General features: G+C 36.8%; 1 protein-coding gene across 1 annotated transcript in view; it reads right to left on the bottom strand.

The window, feature by feature from the left end:
• GMEB2 (glucocorticoid modulatory element binding protein 2) overlaps positions 1 to 24306 on the bottom strand; it is a 2829650-nt gene that overhangs the window by 2531837 nt on the left and 273507 nt on the right. Inside the window, exon 3 of the mRNA XM_044056980.1 lies at positions 20000 to 20088. Coding sequence (XP_043912915.1) covers positions 20000 to 20088 — 89 coding nt within the window. The remainder of the gene's footprint in view (positions 1 to 19999; positions 20089 to 24306) is intronic.

Below are 24306 nucleotides of genomic sequence, written 5' to 3'. Positions count from 1 at the left end.
AAGGCAGGTAAAGGCTAGGACTGTGATAGTGAGGGTCGGAACTTTGAATGTTGGCAGTATGACTGGTATAGGGAGAGAGTTAGCTGATATGATGAACCAAAGGACGCTTGGTATATTGTGTGTGCAAGAGACCAAATGGAAGGGGAGCCAGGCTAGGTGTATCGAAGGCGGTTTCAAATTGTTTTATCATGGTGTGGATGGGAGGAGAAATGGCGTAGGCATTATCCTGAAGGAACAGTATGCTAAGAGTGTTTTGGAGGTGAAAAGAGTGTCGGATAGAGTGATGTTTATGAAGCTGGATATTGATGGTGTAATGATGAATGTTGTTAGTGCATATGCTCCACAAGTTGGGTGTGCGATGGATGAGAAAGAAAAATTCTGGAGTGAGTTGGATGAAGTGGTGATGACTGTACCATCATCAAGGGTGAGAGACAGGTGACTGGAGCAGATTTCAATGGGCATGTTGGTGAAGGGAACAGAGGGGATGAGGAAGTGATGGGTAGGTATGGTGTTAAGCAAAGGAATGCAGAAGGTCAGATGGTAGTGGATTTTGCGAAAAGGATGGGCATGGCTGTGATGAATACGTATTTTAACAAGAGGGAGGAGCACAGGGTGACATACAAGAGTGGAGGAAGACGCACACAGGTGGATTATATCTTATGTAGAAGGGCCAATCTGAAGGAGATTGGAGACTGTAAAGTGGTGGCAGGGGAAAGTGTAGTTAGGCAGCATAGGATGGTGGTTTGTAGGATGACATTGGTGATCAAGAAGAGGAGGATGAGTGTGAGGGCAGCACCAAGGATCAAATGGTGGAAATTGAAAAAGGGTAATTGTTCGGTGATGTTCAGGGAAGAGTTAAGACAGGCACTGGGTGATAGTGAAGAGTTACCAAATAGCTGGGTAACTACAGCAGAGCTAGTAAGAGAGATGGCTAGAAGGGTGCTTGGTGTGACATCTGGAAAGAGGAAGGAGGACAAGGAGACATGGTGGTGGAATGAAAAAGTACAGGAGAGTATACAGAGAAAGAGGTTGGCGAAGAAGAAGTGGGATTGTCAAAGAGATGAAGAAAGTAGACAAGAGTATAAGGAGATGAGGTGCATGGCAAAGAGAGAGGTGGCTAAGGATAAGGCGTATGAAGAGTTGTATAAAAGGTTGAACACTAAGGAGGGAGAAAAGGACCTGTACCGATTGGCTAGACAGAGGGACCGAGCTAGTAAAGATGTGCAGCAGGTAAGGGTGATAAAGGATAATGAGGGAAACTTACTCACAAGCGAGGAGAGTGTGTTGAGCAGATGGAAAGAGTACTTTGAGGGGTTGATGAATGAAGAGAATGAGAGGGAGAGAAGGCTGGATGATGTGCAGATAGTGAATCATGAAGTGCAGTGGATTAGCAAGGAGGAAGTAAGGATAGCTATGAAGTGGATGAAGAACGGAAAGGCTATTGGTCCAGATGACATACCTGTGGAAGAATGGAGGTGTTTAGGTGAAATGGCAGTGGAGTTTTTAACTAGATTGTTTAATGAAATCTTGGAAAGTGAGAGGATGCCTGAGGAATGGAGAAAAAGTGTTTTGGTACCGATTTTTAAGAAGAAGGGTGATGTGCAGAGCTATAGTAACTACAGAGGGATTAAACTGATCAGTCACAGCATGAAGTTAGTGGAAGCTAGGTTAAAAAGGGACGTGATGATTAGTGATCAGCAGTATGGTTTCATGCCGGAAAAGAGCACTACAGATGCGATGTTTGCTCTGAGAGTGTTAATGGAGAAGTACAGAGAAGGTCAGAAGGAGTTGCATTGTGTCTTTGTGGATTTAGAGAAAGCATATGACAGGGTGCCTAGAGAGGAGTTGTGGTATTGTATGAGGAAGTTGGGAGTGTCAGAGAAGTATGCAAGAGTGGTACAGGATATGTACGAGTGTAGTGTGACAGCGGTGAGGTCTGTGGTGGGAGTGACAGATGCGTTTAAAGTGGAGGTGGGATTACATCAAGGATTAGCTCTGAGCCCTTTCTTATTTGCAATGGTGATGGACAGGTTGACAGACGAGGTTGACAGACGAGATCAGACAGGAGTCCCCATGAACTATGATGTTTGTAGATACATTGTGATCTGTAGTGAGAGTAGGGAACAGGTGGAGGAGACCCTGGAGAGGTGGAGATATGCTCTAGAGAGAAGAGGAATGAAGGTCAGCAGGACTAAGAATATATGTGTGTGAATGAGAGGGAGGATAGAGGAATGGTGAGGATGCAGTGGCGAAGGTGAATGAGTTTAAGTACTTGGGATCAACAGTTCAGAGTAATGGTGAGTGTGGAAAAGAGGTGAAGAAGAGAGTACAGGCAGGATGGAGTGGGTGTAGAAGAGTGTTAGGAGTGATTTGTGACAGACTAGTACCAGTAAGAGTGAAAGGGAAGGTCTACAAGTGGGTAGTGAGACCAGCTATGTTATATGGGTTGGAGACAGTGGCATTGACAAAAAGGCAGGAGTCAGAGCTTGACGTGGCAGAGTTAAAGATGTTAAGATTTGCACTAGGTGTGACGAGGATGGACAGGATTAGGAATAAGTATATTAGAGGGTCAGCCCAGGTTGGATGGTTTGGAGACAAAGCCAGAGTGGCAAGATTACGTTGGTTTGGACATGTGCTGAGAAGAGATGCAGAGTATATTGGGAAAAAGGTGCTAAGGATGAAGTTGCCAGGTAACAGGAAAAGAGGAAGGAAGAAACAAGTGCCTCAAAAGAACCAACTTGACCAATCAGAAAACAGAAGCACTAGGAGCCACGAGCCACAGGAACACACTTTATTAAATCCAAGCACTAAAATCCACAAAAATAAATTGTCCCTTAACAAGGTTTCTTTTTTGCTTATAAGGATGGGAACTAGTAGAATATAAATAAGAACTGGAAAATGTTTCCTTTCTAAACATTTTGGACTCAAATTTGTTTTCTTGCTGATTTTTATATATCGTTATATCTAAATAGTCTAATTTATCTTTATTAATTTTGTAGGTAAATTTTAGAAAATCTGTAGAATTATTAATACATTTCATAAATTCTTCTATTTTTTCCTCTGATTCGAGCCAAAAGAAACACAGATCATCTAGATATCGCTTATAAAAGTTGTAATGTGTGATATATGGTGATCAACTAAGATATTTATTTTCCCATATATTTAATACTATATTTGCAAATCTGGGGGCACAACAGGCCCCCATAGCAACTCCTTTAATCTGTCTGAAGAATTCTCCTTCAAATACTACAAAATTATATAGCAATACTAATTCTAAAATTTCCATAATGACTCTCAATTCCTTCCAATTAAATTTTTCTGTGTCTAATAAGGCTTCTAGGAACCACTCCATTCCTATTTTATGTGGGATAACTGAGAATAAGTCTATTATATCCACTGTAAGAAAGATAATATCATTTTTGTACAACTGCTTATTTACACTTCTTAGTAAGTCCCATGAATCTTTGAGGTAACCTTCTTTATCCATTCCTACATCTTTAATTTTTTCATCTACAAATTTAGCTAGTGGATATGTTTTTGATCCACTAGCTGAAACTATAGGCCTGATAGGTGGGTTATTCACATCTTTATGTACTTTCATAGTACCAAAAATAACTGGTATTAGTGGTTTCTCCACAAATAAATATTCAAACTCCTGCTTATTAATTAGACCATCCATAAAAAGTTCATTCAGGGCTAAATCTACTTTGGAATAAGCAATATTAATTTAATTAATGGATATTTCTTCATACCTGTCTTCATTTCTTAGTAATTCTTCCATTTTAGTACTGTATGTAATACTGTCCATTATAACTATTCCCCCTCCCTTATCAGGCCTAGAAATCCTAATATTTTTATCTTCTCTAAGTGTATTCAACAATTGTCTTTCTTGCCACATAAGATTCGGTGTCATCTTTGTTTTTTCCAATTCTTTCCTAAGTTCTTTTTCTACTACCCCTTCAAAGTTTTTAAGTTGGGGGTGTATTATAGGACTGGCTATACTTTTCTTTTTGAAAGGTTTATTTTCGTTCACGTTATTAAAGTTGTCACAACCATTATTTTGAAATATTAATTCAAAATTTTTCTTTCTAATAAATAATTTAAGATCTATCAGAATTTGACATATCACTTTTTATAGTAGGTACAAATTTAAGTCCTTTCATAAATAGTTTAAAGTGCCATTCATTGATTTCAATATAACTATATTTAAAAATATTAAAATTCTGATATCTATATATATTCCCATTAATAATCTCTATCTCATTATTAATCTCTTTAGTTATATATTCACCAGTACATTTATCCTTTATCTGTTGTGTTCTGTTGTAGGTTTGTTCCGTATTCTCTCCAAACATCTGGGTAAGGGAAAAGCCAAAGGGTAATTTAAATCATAAATTTGATTTTCACTTTCCCTTATTACTTGTTCATTACCACTAAAATTATTGTCATTCATAAAGTGTACCTTAGTATGCGTGTCATTGTACTTCCTAGTATCCCATTTATTAGTATTATTACTATTATAAGTATGATTATAAATTTCTAAGTCTTCTTGTATATTTCTATCATTTCTCTCCCATCTATCCGGATTGTTTTCTCTATATTCACCATCATAACTTGCCCTGATTTTAGTTTTAGGGTAACATTTCTTTTCTTTATATTCAGTAATATCTCTCTCTATTTCCTTAGCTTTCCTTCTAGAGTTAATATAGCATTTTTCATCCACTTTCTTTTCAATATTGTAATATTTGACTTTTTCCGTTTCTACTGTAAATAACAAATCATTTAAATTTTTTTCATTCACTTCTTCTATTTTATTATATATCTCACTCATATCAATTTCATTGTCCCTGATAATAATTCTCATTATTCCAAAACCACATTCATCAAATACTTTTTTTATAATCAGTTAGACTACTTTCTTTGGTATTATTTGGGTATTTAAATACTCTTAGCCCATTAGGCACTACACCCAAACATAAGCATTTCCTTAAATATTCATTATCAATATGCTTTGTTTTATACTTTAACATCAGCTCATACAAATAAGTAACATTGTCATTATAAGTGTTAACTTTTTCATGTCCGTTTCTATGTGAACTTTTCTCATTAAAAGAATCAAGTTCTTTCAACCAGTCTTGCCATACAAATTCATTAATTGCATAGCACTTTGGTTACCTGCATTAGTATCTGCAGTAAGTTTTTGTCTTTCCTTTGGTCTCACATCTCTGTCCATAGATGCACTCATTTCCTTATGTTGTGTGGGCTTCCGGCATTGAAATAAAGAAGGGGTAGCTTCAAGACTACCATCTCTTAGTTCCCTTCCCTCTGCTGCAGAAATATCAGAAGGGGTAGTAGAAAAAGAACTTAGGAAAGAATTGGAAAAAACAAAGATGAGACCGAATCTTATGTGGCAAGAAAGACAACTGTTGAATACACTTAGAGAAGATAAAAATATTAGGATTTATAGGCCTGATAAGGGAGGGAGAATAGTTATAATGGACAATATTACATACAATACTAAAATGGAAGAATTACTAAGAAATGAAGACAGGTATGAAGAAATATCCATTAATGAAATTAATACTGCTTATTCCAAAATAGATTTAGCCCTGAATGAACTTTTTAGGGATGGTCTAATTAATAAGCAGGAGTCTGAATATTTATTTGTGGAGAAACCACTAATACCAGTTATTTTTGGTACTATGAAAGTACATAAAGATGTGAATAACCCACCTATCAGGCCTATAGTTTCAGCTAGTGGATCAAAAACATATCCACTAGCTACATTTGTAGATGAAAAAATTTAAAATGTAGGAATGGATAAAGAAGGTTACCTCAAAGATTCATGGGACTTACTAAAAAGTGTAAATAAGCAGTTGTACAAAAATTATATTATTTTTCTTACAGTGGATATAATAGACTTATTCTCAGTTATCCCACATAAAATAGCAATGGAGTGGTTCCTAGAAGCCTTATTAGACACGAAAAAAATTTAACAGGAAGAAATTGAGAGTCATTATGGAAATTTTAGAATTAGTATTGCTATATAATTTTCTAGTATTTGAAGGAGAATTCTTCAGACAGATTAAAGGAGTTGCTATGGGGGCCTGTTGTGCCCCCAGATTTGCAAATATAGTATTAAATATATGGGAAAAGAACTATCTTAGTGGATCACCATATATCACACATTGCAACTTTTATAAGCAATATCTACATGATCTGTGTTTCTTTTGGCTTGAATCAGAGGAAAAAATAGAAGAATTTATGAAATGTATTAATAATTCTACAGATTTTCTAAAATTTACCTACAAAATTAATAAAGATAAATTAGACTATTTAGACATAACGATATATAAAAATCAGCAAGAAAACAAATTTGAGTCCAAAATATTTAGAAAGGAAACATTTTCCAATTCTTATTTATATTATACTAGTTCCCATCCTTATAAGCAAAAAAAGAAACCTTGTTAAGGGACAATTTATTTTTGTGGATTTTAGTTCTTGGATTTAATAAAGTGTGTTCCTGTGGCTCGTGGCTCCTAGTGCTTCTATTTTCTGTTTAGGAAAAGAGGAAGGCCTAAGATAAGGTTTATGGACGTGGTGAGAGAGGACATGCAGGTGGTTGGTGTGACAGAGCAAGATGCGGAGGACAGGAAGAAATAGAAACAGTTGATCTGCTGTGGCGACCCCTAACGGGAGCAGCCGAAAGAAGAAGAAGAAAATATAGGAGGGTGGCCTAATGGTTAAGGTGTTTACGTTACAAAACACAAGGTGCAGGGTTTGAGTCTCACAAGGGATAATTGGCTAGGCTTACAATGGCTCGCAAAGGCAGTTAGCTTAGTACTAACCTATGAATATATTTTAGCAAAGTTTTTCTCTGTTGTTGAAGTTTTCTTACTTTTGGACACTTTTTTCTGTATTTTGTGAGCATTTCTGAAGGTTAGTGAACTTACTTCCAAGGATTTCTGATACTGCAGGAATTCTGACTTTTGTTGTGAAGAATCTGTTATTGCACTTGAGTTCAAAACCAGTTCATTTTAAATTAAGAGGGTTCTTTTCCTCTCTGGTGGGAGCAGTGGGCTGAATTCAACCCATCCAACTTGGGAACTGCTGGTGGAAGGCTTATTGTGTGTTTATCTGACTGGTCTAAGGTCTTAACTGTGTAAAACTCTTTCATTGTGTTGCTATAAAAGAATTACATTTTGTGAGACTGTGTTAATTTACTTGGAGCTTCCCTGTGCCTGGCTTGGACATCTGTAACCACAAGACTTCTAAAACAATCTGGATCATACCTCTCAACCTGGAAACATCAAAAATCTGGACAAAGGCCCATAAACAGTAGGTACAATTGGCCAAAAATCTGTACACTAATTAATATAAAATATACATGCATACTCATGTAACCCCAGCCACTCCAGTGGAATTATGGGATACCACTAACATTCAAACACAAATTGAAGAACAGACAAAATATTAAAACACAAAATATGCATGTTTTTCTGTCGGCAGCTATTTTGGTAGATCTGCCTTTATTAAACATATGCTAGCATTTCTTTACCATGCTTTATAATGTATTTAAATGTCTTTGTTTTCTTTCATCATTTTCATCAAAGCTATTCAGAAAGCCATTTCTCACAGCTTCATTTACCTCCTGAATTTTCACTGTTTGGAAAACCTATGATTGAACATGATGACATACCACCAGTACTACAGAAAATAAAAGTATAAGTATAAATCTATACAAGGATTAATAAATGCAAACCATCCTGGTACAATCACAGTGCTTTGAAGGATTACACTGGCATGTATTTATATTCTACCTAAAATGACTATTAATAAGGTTAAGAAAATTATTAGAGGGGTAATTAGCTTTCAACAAGGAATATCAGTTATGATTAACTAATTTACTCTGACACAAACACTGATCTGAAGACTGAAAGATGTGCATGTTGTCAACTGTATCCATAAAATGCTGGAGAATATTGTGCATTGATTTGAGAGCAGCATATACGGAGCAAAACTTCTAGTTCCACTGGTACAAATATTTACAGTAAAATAATGCAGAAAATACTGACACTGACTGTAAGGTAATGATGAGAATTTTTACAGCATCAAAGCCAATATAAAAATATCAGTGAAATGTTAAAACAGTATGAATGGGCTACCCGGATAAGAACTACAATCTCATAGAAACAACTTGTCTGTAACTCAAATCTATAACTACAATAATAAGTCAAATGAATGAACCACATCCTCATAGGAAAAACTTATCTCTAACTCAAATCCATGTTCTGCTCACATTTCTCATACTCTGTACAATACTATCTCACTCTGTCACCAACATCCCCTCTTTCCAAGCCGCAAAGTACATGCAGTCATTACTTGCATGTGCTGTAAATCTCTGTATGCATCCTTATGCCATTCTTACTGCAAACTACTACTTTCTTCAGTTTAAACACACCTACATTAAGTACTGGATAACTCAGGAATTAAGATAGTTTATTTCGATTAACACAATGCAAGAACACCTACACTGCAAACAACCTGAACAGAGAAAGAGACAGAAAAAAAAATAGTTTGAGGCAGGCATTGTCAGGTTATTTACTAACCAGCGGTGGCTAAATGGTTCTTACAATAAAATATGCTCTTCTGGAAACGAAAACTACCCAACAAGAAAAAGCCCAGCTTTCTAATCCCAAGGCTTACAAAATATTAGGGCAACCTCCTACAGCCTTCAACATCCACTCAATCCCCTGTGTTAACTTTGTGTTAATACATTAAAACACGGCATGTTAAGAACTTTTTTTTATCTGTTTCAGGACTAGAAAGAGTACAAGTGGCAACTGCTCAGAGTACATAAACGCTCATGTGCCACAGCAATTCTACATGGTGAAGTTTTGCTAAGAAATAACAAGCAGCCCACAGGAATGAGGGAGTGCCACACACAGGCAGCAAACAAGTCCATTTTTTTTTCCTGAATGCTGCTGCCCTGATACCACTGAGATGGCTACTGAAAATGTAGCAGCAGCCCGGACATCTCTGAGATGGCTACTGAAAATATAGCAGCTGACAAAAACCTTTGTGATAAAATGTATTACTTATTAACCCCCCCCCCACCACCACCACCACACACAAACACAGTTCATCTGCTTTCTCCCCAAACCAGAATTTTGTCAACAAATGCAATTTCATTCTCCAGCTACAGTCTGTCCGAACTCCTCATCTTTACCTAAGCTTCCACAATATTTCAAATTGCTTAGTGTATACAAAGATAGTATGCATATTTATCACCCTACTTTGTGGTAGTTAGGAAAACATTAATCATAAAAAAGGTTTGAATATCTGAGAGCTAGGAGACACTTCTTGGCACCAACACTGCCAGTCTTTAAAATGTGAAATTTTCAATAATGTTCATTAAAGATATATCAAATCCTTAGTGTTAAAATTTGTATACAAACAATTCTGCTTTAAATCCCAAAATTAACATTTTGGCTAACCTGATTTCGCAAACAGGAGTTGCAAAGTCAAAACTAAAAAATAGTCACAAACCCAGGCAATAATAGAAAGCATAAAGAAGTGGAAATAGAGAGTTCTTAATTCCTTAAAAATATAGTATTATGCCTCCAACAGATGAATAACGTATTCCGTTTAACTTTTCCTCCATTATCTTAAAATAACCCCAGTTTTAAACACCATGCCCTGTGCCGGGCCTAACCTTATGCCACACAACGTAACAAGATGGCAAAAAACAGTCCTGACTCTCTGCTCTATCTTAGTGCTATTTAACATTTCTGTGCTGCATTTATTGATTTTGTTGCATTTATCACTGTTTTTCAGGCTGCACTTGTTAAAGAAAAACTACCTGATTGTTATTATACTGCTCTTAGGTCATTCTAACAGTATTCTGATATTTCCTAACCTCCTCTGATAATGCAAAAGCTGTGCTGAGTTTGCCAACATTCAAATGAGTTTGTCAAAATATTTCTATGTTTTGCAACATCATTTTTTGTTGCTTAAATTCTCTTATGTTTGCACACTTTTTATGTATTTTGAACAGTTCCCAGGTGGAAGGCTTTTTGTGTGTTTATCTGATTGGCCTGAAGGCTTAACTGTGTAAAAGTATTTCATCCTGTTGATATAAGAGAATTGCAGTTTTGTGAGATTATGCTCATTTATTTAGACCTTTCCTGTGCCTGGCTTGGACACCTGTGACTACAAGACTTGGATTGCTTTTAAAATCATCTGGACCTACAAAGCTGAAATAAGTAATTTTTGCACTTGCTCTAACCATCTCAGTGCTTATTTAACTCTTCTGTGCTGCATTTACTTACTGTTTTTCACCCTGCAGTTGTTAAAGAAATACCATCTGTTTGTTAGTGTAATGGTCTTAGGTTGTTTTAACAGTATTCTTACATTCCTAACCTACTCTGATACTGCAAAAGCTGTGCTGAGTTTGCCAAAGTTCTCCTGAGTTTGTCAAAATATTTATAAGTCTTGCAAAGTTTTTATGTGTTGTTACATTTCACACATTTTTTGGTATGTTTTTAACATTTCTCAGGGTTAGTAAACTTATTTCCAAGGATTCCTGAGACCGCAGGAATCTGACTTTTCTTATAAAGCATTTATTACAGGACTTGCACTCAAAACCAGTTCATTTTACACTAAGAGAGTTCTTTTGCACTCTTATGGGAGCACAACACTGAATTCAAACCATCCGAGTTGGGAACTCCTAGTGGACAGCTTTTTGTGTGTTTAACTGACTGGCCTGAGAGCTTAACTGTGTAAAATGCATTTCCCAGAGCCTTGTACAAAATCAAACTTCTCCAGTTTAAGATTCTCTTTAGGAAATGCTCTCCACAGTCCCCCACTGTTCACAGCTGCTCAAAGAGTTGCCAGCTTTTGCACAGGGCAGTACCACTGCAGGCCACCTAACAGTACACTATAAACACTCTCACGTTGACCTTTAAGTGACTCTCCACTACACCTCCCCATCTACTAAGGATTTGGTATAATGGATAGGCACTTCCCTGTCATCTCTGTTTCTGGCCAGGTGGATATGGGCATCCTGAAGTAGTATAGTAGCTGCCTCATGTTCACTGACACTGCCAGCCATTTAATTTTAAAACAGACAAACACACTGTGTGAGATATGTAGATACACAATGTCATTTGAGGTAAAGCTCTCATATACACACACTAAAAATTCAAACCAGGTTGTTAGCATTATACCCAAAACGTTCCCTACCAATACTAAGGAACAAAGAAACAGAACTACACATGCGGAGGTACTCAGTTATAATCTACCAAAACCTCCAAGACCTCCTAAAAGCATCTCTCAGTAGCCCTGTCCACACTCAGAAGACAGCACCTCACAAAACATACAACTCTGAAAATCATAATAGCCCTGCTTCCACGCCCATAAGGCAGCATACTACCACACAGCCAAACTTTCTAGTTATTGGGGATTCCATTGCAAGACATACTGATGTCCCCTTACCAGGCTAAACAAGAAGATCACAGTGAGCTGTCTGAAGCATGCAAGCAATTAAGTCTTTAAACTACAATACCAGTATGACACGGTCGTAGTCCATATGAGTGTAAATGACCTAAGATGTACCTCAGTAGACTACATGAAGAAAGATAATGGAGCACTCTGAATATGTGTTCCAGGTGGGTATAAATCTAGCCTTAAGTAGCATCCTCCCTTCACCTATGATGATGCTACAGTACCAGCAAAAAATGATTTACTTCAATTGGCCTAGTTTCTGGTGTCAAACAAGGGGATCCAGTATCTGTCAGCCTTCAGAGACATATTCAACAAACCACAATGCTTCCCCAGAGATGGTTTGCACTTGTCAATCACTTGGCTTTTGGATACTGACAAATACTTTATCTATACCCCATAGTGCCTTTTTTTAGGCTGTGCCAAGTTGTTAAACCCTCCAACATAACAAAAATCACTCATGATTACTTAAAGGTACTGCTGCTCAATGCTAGGAGTTTAAATAAAAAACTGAACTCCCTGGAAGCACTCCTTACCCTTGAGAACACAGACATATGCAAAGTCACAGAAACATGGTTCAGAACCATGGAAAGCACCCTGGTTATCAAAGGCTGCAATGCCTTTCGTACATTCTGATCCCCTCAACTCAGGATAAAACAAAGGGAGGAGGGGTCTAGTGTTCATAAAGACAAATACACTGCTAGACTGGTCCAACAACATGGCTCACTTAAGCTACTCCATGCCCAACTAACCACAGGTGTGACCCCCCCCCATTATATCCTTACTAGCTAAAGATCACCTAATATGAGTCTGGAAAACCACAACTCCTACTTAAACCTACTGGAATCTCTTAACATTCAGCCTAACACCACACTTATGGGTGACTTCAACTACCCCTCCATAAACTAGGATACTTATATGACCCATAATTCAGTTGCTGGGAGGTGTCTGGACTTCATCAATGCAAACACTCTGGAGCAACTAGTTAGGTCCCTAACTAGAGGTACAAATATCTTAGATCTAACATCCACAAACACTGGCGGGATGCTACTCCCTCCCATGCATTATCTCCTCCCTGGTAACATCTGACCACAAAATAATCTCCTTTATTATTAAAACTAACCTAGAACACCATTAAACTCCAAACTTGTTAAGAACTTTGCTAAGGCCAATTATCTCAAACTAAGTGACAGCTTATTAAACTTCCAAGCCCCTCTAAACCCAGAAGACACTGAGGCCTACTCTGAGCTGTACACAAAAGCAGTGTACAACCACATTCATAGCTTGATAGAAGAGGCAGTACCCATCTGAGTAGAACCTTTGACTACTGGCAAAAAATAAGCCATCCTGGTGGACCCCTAGCATAAAGAGACTAGTCAACAAAAGGGGAAAAAATCCTCTTTAAAGCCAAGAAGGAAGAGTCAAATCAGTGCAAAAAGACACTTATCAGTCTAAACAAATTACAGAGCTGGTCAAATCTGTCAAAGTAAGCTATAAGGCAAAGAGAGCCTCCCAGGTAAAAGATAACTATATGTTTTTTTTAATCATATTCAATGTGCTGAGTTAATCATAAATGGCACCACTTTCCCAGCTCGTAACTATAGCAAACCTGCTGGACGACAAGTTCAGTTCAACTTTATCCATCCATCCTCACCCCTCTTTTCCCACTTCTGCACATGGGGTCAGGGTGTCATTTTAACAGTGGCAATCATCTACAGCTAAGGTTCACAATGTCTTGTGGCTTGCCCTGCCATGGCTGTTCTTCCACATCACATATTAACATGCACACTCAAACCTATGGCTAATTTAAGAGTGCCCAATCCATCTGCTGCATGTCTTTGGAATGTGGGACGAAACTGCAGCACCCAGAGGAAACCCACGTGAACACAAGGGGGACATGCATACTCCACAGAAGCACACCAGCTGAGAATCAAACTACAGAACTTCTTGCTGCAAGGTAACAATACTATCTTCTGTGCCACTGCACCAACCCACATAATAATATAACTTAAATAAAGTTGTGGTGGACTTGCTACTGAGTATTTAAATTTCAATACAAAACAACTAACCTGGAAACCTTCTTCTGAAACCACCAAGAGTCAGTAAACTAATTATACTAAAAACTCGCCAATTTGATATTAAAATCAGTGCAAGAAGTATCTGCACACTCAACATTAAGGAATTTTATGAAATGTCTTTAAGACTGGTGAGAAGTTTAAGGGGCAAGACTTTGCAAAATGATTGTAAGACTTGATAATACTGTACTGTACCATAATTATCTAGAAACACTGTAATAAGACTGAGAACGAACGTCTATCTGTTAATTAGCCAAACTCATGCTGAACAGGTGCCTGTCTCTCCTTTATGGGCCAAGTCTTGTGTACTTTTCAGAATGAATTTTCCAAACACTACAGTTCATTTAATAAGGCTTTATTAGATGTTCACAATATCTAAATACTGTCTTCATTAACAGTGCTGATAAACAATTAGTGTTCAAAGTTACTGCATGTCATATTCTAATTCTCCTGAACAACGTAAACTAATATAGTTTTTATTTGACCTGTCTTCTGTACTCAGGCTCGAGTGTCTGTAATAACATTTCAAATTAATTAACTAACCTTAACTGACTTCTCTAACTGTGTCTGAAGTATATTTTAATAATGCCAAAACCCTGTGTTGCTTTACACGCCCTCTTAACCTTGGTTCCCTTGGTTTCCAGGCTAGGTCTCATATGTGCTTTATTTAACATTCCATTAAGAAACATTCTGTGATTGACAAAACTGTATCTTTTACTTGAGAAAAGAACATTCTGTCTGCACACTTTATGCTTATCTTTCCTTTTCAATAAACTACTGACCAGCAAGGTTATACTTTCTTTCTGTTTAACTATCGTTTATGCATTAATGAAACAATTCATTATGCCCTTTAGCCTGTCTAATGTCTAATAACTACTTTAAACTGGAAGTGCCTAATATAACAGTTGCCCCTGAGATCCCTGACGAAAGTCTACAGGGACCTACTTCTGTAGTTACCTTACATCTGTATTGCTAACTACTGTATACAGCTTTATGCTACCTGACTCATAATCTGAAAATATAAAAAAAAATTTTGGTAAACCAGCAATTTTAATTTTGACCACTAGGTGTCACTTGAGCATTTATGGCCTGTCTGGATTCAAGTCTCTTAACTTTATGATTTGATTTTCACATTACCTAGATTTATACTCTTTAAGTCTATGTTTTGATGTATGAGTGATATATTTAAAACCTGTACACTATAATGAAAATGAGTGTCTTTTAATTCTGTGTCTTTTAAAGCTGATTAACCTGGATTTGTGAATCTTTATTTAAGTTAGACAGAGTACTAACTGTTAACCCTGCCTATTTTTTCATTCATATCTCTGTATGCTCTAATGGTAAAGTTACACTGTTTATCACTCATGTTTTTTTTTACCTTATGAACTGGTGCCTTAGTGTCTTTTTTATAGCAAATAAAACCATTTTCCTGTTTATAGATTTACATCTTTAAACATGGAACTGTTTCTTTTTATGTGTAGCTTATCAAGCATGATGGCTATTGTCTGAAGACTAATTGAAATGTGCACTAAAAAGATAACTTTATAAGTGGCCTTGAAGCATAATTACCATATCCTGTATTAACTTGTGTCTATACATTTTTATTTAAATTTGATCTATAATGCTACTTACCTTTTTAACTTTTATGAATAATTATGAGCTATAGTAGTTTACTATTTACCTATACATATATTATATAATACATATATATGTAATAGTTTACCTATACTTTCTGTATTTTACGTCTATACCTTTGCATTGTCTGTTGCTGTCCTTTTAATGTCTGACTAATGTAAAATAATTATGTAAAATGCACTGTAATCTGTAAACATGCACTGTAATTTGTAAACTAATTAACAAATTAAGCTTGCCCTGTTATACCTTGAGTATACTGAATTATTACTACCTGTTATTTAAATAACTTATTTTAATAAGACTGTAAAACACAACTGTCACTTTATTCTTAACTAATGACTGAATAATGTTATTAACCATGTAACAAATAAGTCTGTCACTTTACCCTTAACTAATGACTAAATAATGTAATTCTGTTATTTTACTGTTAAATTAATGACTGAATAATGTGAAGTAACTGATTACTATTTTTAAATTTCGAGATTTGACTGAAATGTACTATACTGAATACATAACTAAATATGAATGTCATATTCTGAAACTTGACGGACATTTACATTTGCATATACTGAACATTTAAAATAGCTGTGTATATTCTGAAAACTAACTAAACTAATACTAAAAGAATAAGTTTTGCCAGTGTGAACTGAACACAGATAAAAGCATAACTGAAACTGGTACATGTTATATTAGTACCTTTTCTGTCAGTATTGTCTGAACATAGACTGAAAACTAGTACTGTTGACAAATTGTCTGAAACATGAGAACATTTTGACAGTGTTACCTCTGTTATTGTTATATTCTGGAGACTAAACTATCAATATCTTTTTGTAAGTATTGCCTGAACATAGATAAAAACATAAACTGAAACTAGTACTGTTATATAACTGTCTGAAAACATAACTGAAATGTAAGGTTTTAATTCCTATCTTTATGTTAATCAAATATTACATTTCCTTAAAATGGAAAAATAGACACTCCCTCTCTTGGGAGGGGTTCAAATTAACAGCTATTAAATACCTCAAGGCACACAAATTTCTGTTCCACAATATTAAGAACAAACCAGTTATTAAGGAATTTTGGGGAATATTATCAGAACATATACTGAACTGAATATTGATCTCATGGGGATTTCAATTACTTTCTTCACGCTATACTGGACCCATTCAAGAAGCTTTGGGCATTGTATGATTTGTATATAGTTTTGTTTTGATGTACTTGTCTTTGATGTTTTAGGATTTATGTCTGTTGTAACTGTTTATTTTCTGTATGTTTAACAATTTTTGTGAAAATTTACAATAAAGAGAATTAAAAAAAAAATAAATAACTGAAATCTGTTTTCCTGTCAGTATTGTCTGAATACAGATAAACTGAGATCTAGTACTATTGTACAATTGTCTGAAAACATGAGAACATTTTGAATGTCTAAACACACACTGAAAACTAATACTGTTGTACAACTGTCTGAAAACATGAGACCGTTGTCTAAACATAGATAAACTGAAAACTAGTACTGTTGTACAATTGTCTGAAAACATACACAATTGCTTTTAACTCATAATTGTCTGAAAATGTGAGAACATTTTGACAGTGTTACATGAACATAGATAAGAAATTAAGTGAAATCTGCTTTTTCTGTCAGTATTATCTGAACACTGATAAAAACATAAACTGAAACTAGTACTGCAAAGTAACTCTGTCTGAAAACAACAAACACTGAAAAAATAATTGAAACACACAGTCAACTTCTACACCACAACTCTTGCCAAATTTTACTCTGCAATGTCCCAATCACTGATGAGGTAAAGGAAAGCCTGCATTAATATCAAAGTAGTTAGGCTTTTTACACCTCTTCTTTTTACTTCTTGTGCAAGGCTGTGTGATTAAAGTTCTTGATTGTATTAGGTCCTTAAAATAACATTTGCATTTTTAACAATTATAACATTGCATATTGCCCTGACCTTATTTACATTTTTCTGCATGAAATAAACATTTGCAGCTTTAACAACTATAAACTGATAGCATTGCTTACTGTGCTGACTTTATTTACATTTTTCTGCATGAGATAAACACTTACTACTAATAAACTCTTGCACGTCTGTAAGCAAACTGATAATGTTAAATGAAACTAAATAGTAATGTAGCACTGTGCATTTCTGCACCTATATGAAATTAATTTTAACTGTTGAACTTTTTACATTTTGTCTTGAACATACTGTTCTGTGAGTGAAACTCCAATCACTTTTTTACCATAACCGTTTTTTTAGCTGACGTCATTTAACTTTTCAGTAGTACTGAATGCTGCAAGAATTTATTATTACTGTCAACATTTTTTTTGGATGAATAGTAAACCTATAAATGCATTAAATGGATAGTACTCTCTTTAATTCAGCTTGATAGGCTGGCTGTAATCTGAGCTGACGTGCTTGGCAAACCGCCATCTTCATACAAAGCATATAGTCTCAAACTGATTAAATAATGTACTCTTTTATGCATAGGATCTGAATTTTTAACTGCGTTGTCATTTTTACAACGTAGCATTGACTTTAAATTTTATATTCAAACATTATTTTTGTCTCTATGTTACAATATTGTTTATGCACTGCAACACTTTAATACAAAGCTCTTAACTAATGACTGTTAAACAAAACAATAATACAAAAAGTTATTTGCCAAATCTGTAACTGTAAATCCTTTATTCTGCAAATTAATTTGACTGTTAGTTTTGATATACCTTACTAGACATAAAGATATACGGTTACCCTTTATTTTAACTAATCTAACAATGACACTTAAGTGCTTATTATCAACAGTCAATAAACAGGGAGAAGGAAGGAGTTATGCTGTCAAACTGGGTAAAATGGGACAGTCCCAAGGATTTTTTGTTTTGATTTAGCCTTTGTTTACATTTCAGGTTTACCTTTCTGAGCATGCTCACCTTTGGCTGAGGGGGATGGGGAAGAGTGCCTGAAGGAAGTTTCAAAGGTGTTAGCCAAATTCCATCTCAAATTGCAGTTGTACTGACAACAGCTCTCCCTGTCAGCCATTCATTAGTTTAATCTGTGCATTTTACGCATTGAGAAAAGTAGCCTTTCAGGTATTTGTATGACCTGACTGCTGCTGCTACAGTGCTACTACTCTAGAAACACATCAGTAATGCAAGGCTTTTAAAACATTAGTAAACATAGTTTTTTGTTTCTTTCATTTCATATTTTATTCTGTGGTGATTTTGAATCCTGGCTATCTACAACAATTTTATAACATAGCTACTACTTATAGAATGCATCTGGGTCAGGCAAACAATAGTGGAAACCATATGTCTCTTTCGTTCATATTTTACTGTATGCTGATTTTTGAATACTAGGCTGATGTAGTGACTTTCTGACCTGCTAGTAATTCCATATAAAGCAAGTGTGTGATAGAAGTTGCAGCATTACAAGAAACACTCTTCTGTTCCTTTTTCAGCCTCTAGTTTGATATGTGCTAATTTCTGAATACTACTAGACAAATGCACTACTTTTTAAGAGCGGGATGCTTGTACATCTGTAGAAGCATGAGTGACATAAAATTTAAAAATCAGTATACACCGGTGTCCCTTTTCCCTGGCACAGCTTTCTTTACTTTAAATATGAACCAGGAGCATAGTTCCCCAGTCCAATATACGTCAATCACGAACACAAATCCAAAGATTAGTTTATCCTGGGAGTTGAAACAAGACTGGTACTGTGGATTTACAGGATATTTTAAAGTAACATGGCACTGTGGTTGGGAATGAAAGTGATATATCGAAGTGGGCATGATTTGTGTCAGCTTAACTCTGACCCTAATTTTAAACAGTGGGACTGTCCCTTTAAGAACACAATTACAACCGGACAGGTGGGAGGAAAAACACAACTGGACCCTTAGCCCTGATCTGACTGGCCTGGAACTGCCCCAATGCAAAGACAAGTCTTGAATTAGCCTGACATACATTCAGTGCACAAGAATGAAATCAGGTCTTAATAACAGCAGTTAGACCACTTAAACAGCAAAAATGCAGTTTAACTATGCACTGAAATCACTAATATAGGGTTAAAGACCTTAGCTAAAGCAGAAACAGGCTGTTAAAATGAATTTAAATCAGATCAAGAAATGAAAACACCTATTTTTTCTTTCTCTGTATAATACATGCCTGTAGCTGTACTTCCTGGTTAAATACCTAACCAGATGACCACTGTACATCATTTTTAAACAACTAAGCAAAAGTGAGGTGTTCAGACTTACTCTACCTAGTTCACTTTTGCCTAATCTTGCCTGCATTAGAAACCACTCCTGCACTATTCAAGTTGTTATCCATTCTATGCTTATTAACACGACTGAAAAAAAGATTGATTTGGTCCACTCAATCAAGTAGAACTCCCCATCAGCATTATTACAGCAACTGCACACATCGGCGCTACAAGTCTTCCACTGTACCAAAGCTACAGCAACAGCAGAACAGTAATACATTATACTAATGCATCAAAGCAGGCAACTAGACCAAGGGAGAAATAAACCATCGTAGTATCCTTAACACAAAAATATAATTAGACCTTTTCTGCAGCACAATCAAAAACAGTAACATATGCAACAATAAGGTGTAGTAGTCTACTGTAAAAAAATGTAACACTTAAAGAAACAGGACTAAACAATGCTCAGGCATTTACTGTTTCTCTAAATAAAACTCAGCTGCCTCTGACACAAGATGTTACAAAATTTATGAAAGAGGACTGTTGAACAGTTACGTTATACAATGTCTGAAAACCCACCTATCATGTTATCTTTAATTTCTGTAGGGGATGTAAATGCAGCAGCAGCATTCTCTGTATCCAAGTTCTCCTCTTCAGTCAATCCATCACTGCAAGGGAAAAAAAGACAGGAGATAATACAAGGACAGCTGAATCGCACATTTGTGAAAAAAGAAAGGATAACAGTTCACTGTTTTAAGTGGCATAACGTCATCTAATGTCACAAGAGGAGGTTGTACAAAACCACATAGCCCACACTCATATGGAGATACTTATAGTTAAATACATATGATATGGAGGAATATTTATTTTATTTTATTTATTTTATTACAGGTTCATAGGTTTGCAGATTGTAGATTATTTGCAGTTTGTTAACCGGGACAGTCCAATGGGCCAAAATGAGCCTGTTTTCAATGGAGGCCCGGGGAGAAAAGCTCCATATACAATTATTACAACGCTAATATCAACAAAATTAAGTACAATACAATTTTCAAAACTACTAAAAACACAGTAATATAGAAGACAGAATAATAACATTCGAGCAAGGTGTTGTAACAAAGCATTGAATGAAATTAAAGCATAAGTATTTTGTAGTACATAAGTATAATTTGGAGTGCAGGCACTTACGCACTCAGTTTCATGAGGTGAGAGGTAGGAAGAATTAGAGCAAGAGAGTAGAACAGTGAAAGGTGAGTAGGCTGCATTATGAGAAAGGAAAAAAGGGAGAGGGAGTGGAAATGAAATGAAGGGAGTCACTAGGGTAAGTTTTGAGAAAGGAGAAAAGGAAGGGAGAAATCCAGAGAAATGCTAGCCCTGAATGGATGTTGGTTATGTTGCTGGCACCAACCAGAAAACCTTTTCCAGTCGCTAATAAATGATTTTCTAATAGCAGGTTTTCTTGACTACGTTAGTTCCTGCTGCAAGTACTCAATAAATAGTTGCCTAAATGGAATCAACACACTATTTTTCCAGGCAGTCAACTAAAGTTGATTGGGATCAACTGGTAGGGACATGGTTAAATAGTCATTCTGACTTGCTAGACTGTCTTTTGTTTTTTTTGGGGGGGGGGGGTCCTGCCTTCTTTTTGGAATCCCTTTGTCACTGTTTCTTAAGCACTTCTTTCCAACTTTTTGATGAGAATGTTTATTTTGTTTCTTGCCAAAACTGGATGAAGGAGTTCAGAGTTCCTTTGGAAAATCTGAAAAAGGAAGACCGAAAAATCTGAGAGATGCCCTGAATCAGCTTACCCCACTCATCACATTCTTTTTTATTAACCTCTGCAGCACAGGGACAAAAAACTAAATATCCAAAGGATTTAGAGAGAATGCAGCCATGCAAAACTCCTCAGTGGCCATAGCCCTGGAAAAAGTATCCACAGAGTCATACACACACACTTTAAATAATAAATTGCAACCTATGTAATGGAAGAAATTAAACCATTTAAAGCAGATTTTTCCTTAAAAGAAGAAACTGCAGACAAAACAATACTCGTACTTTCACAATTACTCAGAAGATACTTTAACATATGAGCGTGACAATTCAAAATTCATGTTCGATTTTGCTTTATTGATGGAGAGACCTAGAGTCATAAAGCAATGCAGGGTGATCCTCAAAGACTTGACAATCCTCTGCAGAAACTCCACAAAGATAAGGTAATCATCTAGAAAGGGGTATATCTGGATTTCCTTTATCCTTCACTAGGCAATTATTGGAGTCAGACAGTTTGTAAAGACTCAGTACAGCAGACAAGACAAAAAAATAAAAAAGGACGGGATCAAGAAATGAAATCCCTCTGCTGTAAATCTGAGGAATTTTCCATGGTCTCTGACAATACAGATGTGAAGGTATGCATTCCTTAGGTCCACAGTGGCCCCAAGGATCTGAGCTGGGAGACACTATCACAGACTTTGGAGAGTCAATATTCAGAATTTTCAATATGAGGAATTTGTTCCGGTAAGACAGGTTAGGATGGGTTTCATTTGAGCTTCCTTCCTTCCTCTCTAGTTGACACCAGTTGCAACCTTTTCTATGGCCCGATACTGCAACATTTTTCTAGGAATGCTGGGATATAGACCACCTGATTCTTGGAAATGCTGGGATGCCTCTACACTTTGGCATATTTTGTAAATGCAAATTCTAGCCTTCAATCAGATTGTTCATTACTGGTTGTGGATGATGCTTTCACAGCTTTTTTCAAAACAGGCTAAGGGCTTTCCAACATTCTTTAAGGGAAGAGGGACCACTGGGGAAAGTATCGGGAGTTGGTTGTGGTGTACTTGAAGGAAGTAAGGAGAAGGAGGGGCAAGCTACCTGAGTCACAACTAATACATGGTGAAGGTTGCAGTGTTGAGGGCACTCGGGATTCTCTTTAGGTCTTGCTTGCCATTCTCTTTCAAACTTGCACTTTATCCCTTTGCTAGGTTTGTCACTGTCTTGTTTAGGGTATGGGTCATGCTTTGCCTGGGTAATTCATGCTGAACGGTAATTCATGCTGAACATAGGTTTTTGCAAGCCCTTGCTCCTAACAGACTGCATAATCTTACACTTTTCCTCCAGTTTCTAAAAAACTATTTGCACAGGGAGTGCAAAGGGGAGATCTTTACCCAAAGGTATACTGTCAAGCTCCATCTTTATACGGCATGGAAGGAACATTATCCTCAAATAGGTATGCCCCTGTTGGTGCCCTGCATGATGCATCTACTGCACTAAAGCCACACATCTTGGAGTAACTAGCAATTGCAGAAGAGAGGCCATAACTGCAAACATCTCTTGCTTCAGATTGTTACCTTGTGCACCCCTTGCCTTAATCCTCATCTTCTCCAGCAGAGTTATCAGTCACAAGGGCATGGGCTACTGGCACTTGTGCTACTCTTGTTCAGAGCCTTAAAGTATACACCTTTTTCTAAAATCTGATGGGTATTCCACTCTGCCTGCCATTAGGAAGAGAGTTCTTAGACAGAGGTGAGACTGCTCCCTTGTTGGAATCCAGAAGCATTATAGTAGCCAAAAGACCTTCTATAAAGTAACTTGCGTGAATGACTGATCTTATATAGTCAGATTTCCTAGAATGGGGGGAGTGGATCAACAGATGCATTTGTTAAGACATCCTCCATGACATCTAGAACTGAAGGAATAGCTGGAGCTCTAGGTTTAGGCAAGTCCAAATAAGTGCTGTACCTGAGCAGGGCCTGTCTCCCACAGAAAAATGTCCTTTATTCTACGAAGGGTGTCTCCAATGGAGAAGTCCTCTGGTGGAGAAGCAGAGGAAAGGATTCCCTTGATGCCTGACTCATAAGCTTTCATATAAGGGATCTGGCCCACATAAATCAGTTCTTCTGCCTCTGAGTCATAAGAATCGGAATCCTTGCATGCAGACTCCACCCCTTCCTTTCCCTTTTCAGAAAGGGCTCCAGGCACCACTGATATTTCTAAATCTGGCCTCTTACATTTTAAAAACATAAAATCTTCAAGACTGCCAAAATGACGGAAAAAAGACTGACATATAACAAGAGTGAATCTCGAAAATCTCTCTTCTCCTTAAAAAAAATTTTTGCAGGGGGCAATTTATATATATCAACCACAAGTCTGCCATACTTTGAAGAAAAGGAATATCCCAAGAAATGGCATCTTGGACTTAGTATACAGGAGTCCAATCTTTCAGCCACTGACTCCGCATTTTGGTACTCGCTCCAGCAGGTCCCGACATTTCAAATGCTTATTAACTTCAGCCAGTTCAACCAATTAATCAGTGGAACCCCAGGAAGAAGGGGTTGAGAAGCTGCCTGACCTAGACTAAGACAAGGTGGTAAGCAGCTGTTTTGTCTTTGGGGTTTTATGCCTCACAGCTTTATAGAGTCCTCACAGAGGAAAGTACAGTTGTGTACACTTACCATAAATGTAGATGTTCAAGTGTATTCCCTGTTGCAGTCATCACACTTGGGTTATCTGCCTCCAGGTAGCCCTCAGTCAGCCCGAATACCAGAGACTTAGTATTTCTGCATCGGATGCTGTCGCTCCAGGAATGACGTCAGGTCGTCAGGGGTATACAAACAGGCAGCCGACACCATTACATCAGTTTTTCTTTCCTCAAATGTCAGGAGCCCCCCAAATAGGGAGCTAAGTTATGGTGGGGAAACACCACAAGTAAAAAGTAAATACCAATACCAAAACCCCAGAGAGGGGTGAATAATAGCCATAAAGAAGAGAGAGAGAGAGAGAGAGAAATCAGGGGGCTGGAGGGAGGGAAGCCAGGACTACAAAAGTGAATACACTCAAACATCTACATTTATGGTAAGTGTACACAACTGTACTATGTTCTTCGTGTTTCA

This window comes from Protopterus annectens, chromosome 14.part0, assembly GCF_019279795.1.
Source record: "Protopterus annectens isolate FY-2018-M chromosome 14.part0, PAN1.0, whole genome shotgun sequence".
Lineage (NCBI taxonomy): Eukaryota > Metazoa > Chordata > Ceratodontiformes > Protopteridae > Protopterus > Protopterus annectens.
The sequence above is the reverse complement of the archived record's forward strand: the minus strand, read 5'-3'. Positions and strand labels throughout refer to the sequence as shown.